At 52.8% G+C, this 6,055-nt stretch overlaps 1 protein-coding gene across 1 annotated transcript; it reads right to left on the reverse strand.

The window, feature by feature from the left end:
• Positions 1-635: 635 nt before the first annotated feature.
• CABS01_05967 (uncharacterized protein) lies at positions 636-1,381 on the reverse strand (the record flags this gene model as incomplete). Its single annotated transcript, XM_060539335.1, has 2 exons — positions 636-833; positions 1,157-1,381. The coding sequence occupies 2 exons, from the start codon at positions 1,379-1,381 to the stop codon at positions 636-638; spliced, it is 423 nt and encodes a 140-aa protein (XP_060404730.1).
• Between the last annotated feature and the right edge of the window lie 4,674 nt (positions 1,382-6,055).

Genomic DNA, 6,055 nt, shown 5'->3' on the forward strand with positions numbered 1-6,055 from the left:
CGTGATGGCGAAATGGGGCCACTTTGGATTTCGGCCTGATAAGACTAAGTAGGAAAGATCTACGCTGTCAAGGAGTTGCAAAGACCCTGCCTGAGTCTCAATGCGGCCCCAATAGGCGAAGACAGTGGAGATGGAGGAATTGTCTTTGGAGGACCACCATCTGACCGGTATGACTGTCGAAAGGCCCCGAACTATAGGTGTGAAACTGTAGTTGTCATCAATCTCAGAACGGAGGTATCCTTCGAGATATTGCATTGGAAATATCACCGAGTACGAAAGTCCTAATAAGACTATGCGAGGGGCTCTTGTTGATTCGTCCCCGAGATCATGCGCAGGTTTACTCTACTTCGAAATGCTTTCCGCATTGGACCGAAGATGGTTGGGATAGTCTCCGGCCGCGTCGAATCCAAAGGGAGGAAGGAGCGGGGACCTGAGAGCAGCGGTATGAGGTGATGCGGAGGTGCTCTCGTAAGCCGTGGATGGGCGGCGCGGGATGAGTGAGCGCGCGCTTTCTCGATTTGGACAATAGGTGGCATGAAGACTCAGCTCCTTTGCGAATATGTTTGTGTGAGAGGTCTGGAGTATCGGGTAAGAAGTCGACCCGGGATGAGGTGAGAACCTTGGTGCCTCGAGCACTACACGACTGCACTGTGGTGAGATTCCGGAATGTAGTGTGAGGGGGAGAGCCGGACCACCGAGTAGCCGGAGACACTAGGCGACAGGTGCGTTGTTGAGCTGGCACGGCTGGCGTACCGTGAAGGATGGGGGCAGTGGTACTGTTGGGTTGCGGTTGCGACGGTCGAGTTGCTGTGACCCTCGTAAAGGATATAGATCTACGCTGGTGAGAAGTTTGTTTGTTGAAGGCTGTCAGGTTGTTGGAATCCGACTGGACTATTTCGGCGTGTCTGGGAGGATTGGGTGGCCTAGGTACACCTACCCACCTCAGGTAAGGGAGGTAGGAGAGGTAAGCTGTGGACGTTGAAAGTAGGGTTCTCGTAACCCGTTTCGCGGCAAAAATAAGCAGCCTGAGTGGCCGGCGTTCGTTGCGGATGGACTTTGGTTCATCCCAAGCCAGGCCTTGCCTCAGGCGGTACTCTTCTTTCATCCGATCTCAAGTGGCTGTCCCGCGTTGTGGCGGCGCTGCTGTGGAACGTACAACGGCTTGGAAGATTGGTGTTGGCCCCGCGGCATCAGGCGTCGAATGCTCGGGATGCCACGACATTGAGACAGACGATTGTCGTTCGGCCCAGGTCGTGTGCAATAGTGCGTGCTTCGATTCTGTTTCGTACGGCGCTGCTGTGGCCCGATGACCCAGCCGATGCACAAAGTCCAGAAGGGGGGCCGTTTCAGCGCTTTGGGGGTTGCAGAAGCCAACGTACATGGCGACCCTGACAAAGGTAGGTCGCCTAAGACGGGCTTTTCGATCAGGCCGTCTTTGATGTGGGCTTGGTCACCCCGCAGGTGAAGGGCCAAGACTCAGGTGGTCTGCTGTGCGGCAAAGGTCCGGGGTGAGGTGATGGAAACGGCAAATGCAAAGAGCTTCGGTGGATGGGAGTGTGAGCAGCTGGGGAATGTGACGACGAGGTGGGAGAGATGAGGAGTCATGGCGAAGGAAATGGTGGACTGACTGGACGGGCTTGCCTTGTGTGTCAAACAATTGGGGGCAGGAAACGTGGGACGCAGATGATGGCAGAGGCAGGAAACACTGTGAGGGCGCTGCTGCCCAGCGGGTGGAGCAGACAGGACCCCCGGACCCTTCCATGTCAGCGACGGAAAAACGGGACCCGCCGACGAGGGGATCTCCCGAAATAGATCCATGTGCACGGCCCATTGGGGTTAGTCATCAGGGATCAGGGGGCGAGGGCCCTGCTCGACGTCATTGACGGAGATGAGAGTCTGGGGAGCATCACCAAGGTATGCCGGTATGGTGCCTTAAGTGCGCTAAAGAGTTTTAGTGATGCTGAAACGAATTCCTTTCTCCGTTTGAAGATATCTCCTCTCCAATGCTTTCTTTCACAAGAATCGCTAGCTACTGACTCCCCTCCGCCGAGGTGGTGCGGCCGTATCTAGACGGGAGACGGGGGCGAAGGTTTTGTTAGTGTCGGAGGGCACGTTGGTCCATTGTAGGTGTTGGTTTACTCTACTTGAAAAGTTGCACATTGGCTGGATTTCTTCCCGTTCCTCAAAACCTTTCTGCTAAGCACCTGGGTTTTCAATAACAGAACCGAGTCCGAGGAATCCGATGTGCCCCCAAAAGCCCCCCCTAGTCATGCCCGATGATGCTCTGAGTCGAGTTGCATGTACATAGCAGCAGCTCCTTTGGTTGGATGCAGCGGTGATCATGAACACCCAGCATCCAGGGCTGAGGCTGAAGACCTTGGGGGACTATCACATCATGCGGCTCCAAGATGGGCTCTTGCCTTTCTCCATCTACGTCGGCCGCCGTGACATCGTCAGTTTCTTGAAAGCTTTGGTCCACAGAAGTTGAGTGCATGCGCATGCGGCAACCTTGAAAGCCCCCTCCCGTCCCCTTCTGCTTTCCTCCCTTGCTTGCAGAACCAGGGCACAGAGGGGTGCCCAGAAGTCAAGGTTGGCCCTCTTGGCGACTAGGGTATGTTCAGGCAGAAACTTTCTTTCGAGCGTGAGTCCGAATCGTCCACTCGGCGTGAGAGATAATGCAGGGGTGTTTATCGGACGTGGAGGTAACTGAATAATTGAAGCGAAGTTGTTCACTCCGTTGCAATCAATCCATGCTGAAACAAAACGAGACAAGATTGCCGCAATTCGTGGAATCTGCGGCCTCGCTATGTCTGCTTTTGGGTGATGCTGATGAGAAGGAAAGTTCTCTTTGCGTTGTTGCAATTGAGTGTGGCTGAACAGGGGCGGAGGGGAAGGGGGTGGCCTGATGCGAGAGACCCACTTCGGACCCGCGATCGGGGCCCGCTTTCTGACCGGCATCGGCACCCGGCGCGGCTGCCTTGGCCACTTCCCGTTGAGGAAGTTGCGGATCCCGTAGTAGGTAGGTACTGCTGCACCTCGCCTCTGCGGATTTTGGCCATCAGGCAAATGTTTCTCGAAACTAAAAGCTCGGCTGTCATTCAGGACAAGATCTTCAATTGCAGTCGATGGCGAAGTAAGGTGCTGCCTGGTCGAGAAACAAATTGGCACAGGAAGCGAGCCGTTCGCGGAGTGAGCCCCAGTAGTTTCCTCATTGCGCGACTATCCTGGTGCTCATTGGCTTTCGCGCGGTTAGGCGACAAATCACATCATCGGGAGGAAGCACGCCACAGACGTTCTACTTCCAGGTTTATATCCTTCTCCGTCTCGCTTGTGAAGGAAGGATTCAGAAAACGGCATGGTATTTACGGTGAATTCTTGGTCACCCGTCATTCATTTCCTAGGTAGTTCCTCTTAACACTCTCCAACGTTTCTAACGGGAGCCACCATCCCTCGCGAATCGTACCTAATTAGCCAATTCTGGATGGCTGCCCCTCCCGCGCATTTACCACTAGGGGAAAAGCGCGCGATCCTCTCACAACCGTCGTGCTCCTCCCTCTTCCTCTCTGCGCTTGTGAGCGGGAGGAATGGGATACAGCCACACGGCAATTAGAAATAGAGGCGGGAAAACAGCGCGCCAAAGATAACGCTTATCATCCTGTTGTGGTTCAGGAGCCGAGACTAGGAAGGCCGATTCCGGCACCTGGCGGTGCGTTGGTGAAATATCGGCGGCTCTCATACTAAGGTAGATTGGGTCATCCACATCATCTTGGGCATGTCGAAAATCCCCCAATTTAGTTGCAACGAACTCCTCCGTCTATCTGTGGCGAAGTCTGCGAGACTTCCAGTGCTAGCTAAGAAAACACATAGGTATCTCATAAAGCGCGCAGGGATTGGAGAAGGATTGATAGGCAAAATGCCAAGCAATAGTTTGACTTTGTCACTGCAGTAAAATCAGAGCCTTGGCCAGCGAGAATTCCATCTCGAGCACGTGGGTGCTAGGAGGAAAGACCCAGTTGTCCAGAAGCTTGTCACTAGAGATCAGCAGAAGCAATGGCCAGCCGCCGCCCTTTGTCGGGACTAGACGTATCTTTCATTTCCCACTTTCAAGAAAGCTTTTGTCCGGATCTCTGGATGTAAGCTCCGAAAGAACCTTACCTGCCTGCCTATCTCTTGCTGTACAGCATTGCCGCTATCATCAGCCGCCCGCGCGCCTGCGTCAATCGTATTCCTATCCCGGTTAACAGAGATCGTTTAAGCACATACCGGATTGCCTCTAAACATGAACTGCACCGCCTGCCCTCGGGGAGAACAGCACAGCTCACCGGTTACCGTATCCGTTCCAAAGCTGGCTCTTTCTGCAAGTTCGCTCCCATAGGATTCCCGAGGCGTAGGTCAGTACCGCCCTTCTTACCTGCCTACCTACATATCCGGTTGCTGACCAGCCCGGCTCGGGTGACGGCGGTGGCGCTCCTTCACTTACATGACTTGGGAATCTCACGGTCAGGACGACCTTCATGATTCATGTGCCCTTCACGTTTAGATAAGCAGTGCTTGGTATCTTGCTTATTGGGTGGCTGATACGATGGATACGATTGACGAGACTACCGCCGTGGCGCACCCTTCTCGATTAGACGCGCCTTCCATCGCTTGCCGTAGGGCTATCAAACGTTAAACTATCGATATTGGTTCTTCCAATTAGGTGTGCATTAGGTCTATTAAGTACGGAATATTATAAAACTCAATATTCGAAAGTTCCGCATATTTCTATCTTGGGGGTCGTGTTTTGAAGCACACTGTTTTTGGGTGTTAGTTTGGCCCCATTTCCATCTAGCATCTACTCTATTCCATCAGTCACACAATGGTATTTAATTTCTTCTGGTATGACAAACGGCTTATAGCTTGAGCGTGTATGTTCCATGGCTACAATTCCACAGGCTCGCAGAAGATGTGTCTCCCATAACACACAAAGGGAGAAATGACAAGGAACCAAGCCAAGTACCACACAGAACCCACAAAGGGAAGCGAGTCTTCCCCCACGCCCCGAATCCTTCTCTTCTCTCCCCCCACCCCCCCTTCCAAATCCTTCGAATCCTTCCCGTCCAACCATCTCAGTTCTTCTCCTCCGAGAGATCTGACACCGTGTAAGATACGTACTTACTCTACGGAATATGTGCACACCTTACTCAAGATGATCCACTTCCCTCCCGTACGATCCCTACCGCATCCCGGCCCCCCCCCGGTATCCACAAAACGGATTCGGACCCTTGCTCGCCGACGTTGCACTAGGAATGACTGCATGTCTGTTGCGTTGGGCTGAGTGGCCCGCGGTGCACAGTAAGGTAAAATTTGGGATTTGGATTTTTTGCTGCTGCTGTCTTGAACTATGTCTCCAGCTGCCAAGCCCTACAATCCGTCCAATTCCAACACACAATTCTGTCTCTGGTTCTCGCCCTTCCTAGCGCCTTTTTGCCTTGGCGCTCCCAGCAGATGGCGAGCCAATGCAACCCTCATTCTTCGCTCCCTTTCCAATTTTCGTACCATGTTTCTTCCTAGCTGTCCCCCATTCGTTCTGCTTGCTCAGAAAGTAGCACATTGTGTGAGTGAAAGAAAAGAAAGAAAAATAGGATGTGAAAGAAATGTAAGCCCGGAACCTCTTGAACGCCGAATTGTTGTCAATATGCCCAACCCCGCCGAAACCATCTAAGCCATGGAATGTGAAACAAAAGGCGATCAAGAAAAGAAAGGAAGAATGCCTTGCCGGCGAATGAAGGCTGCCTGTCTGCCCGTCTAGTTGGGAGCTATGCAGTGAATAAGGGAGAAGCTGTTGAAGACACGGTCCCGTTCCAAGGGACCCCCAAATGAAATCGATCCTGTACAAGGGAGTAAGGGGGTGTGTTGTCTGGCTCGCTCCCCTTCGAGCCCAATGCAAGAAATACCAAGAAAATGGCAAGGGGAGTAAAGAAAAGAAAACCATTCTTCATCAAGTCATGAAAAACGACGAAACAAGAAAGATGGAAAGGCATACGGATACTTCCAACGCATCACATCCTCCCCA

Source organism: Colletotrichum abscissum (genome assembly GCF_030869225.1).
Source record: "Colletotrichum abscissum strain IMI 504890 chromosome Unknown Scaffold_12.1, whole genome shotgun sequence".
In the NCBI taxonomy this organism is placed as follows: domain Eukaryota; kingdom Fungi; phylum Ascomycota; class Sordariomycetes; order Glomerellales; family Glomerellaceae; genus Colletotrichum; species Colletotrichum abscissum.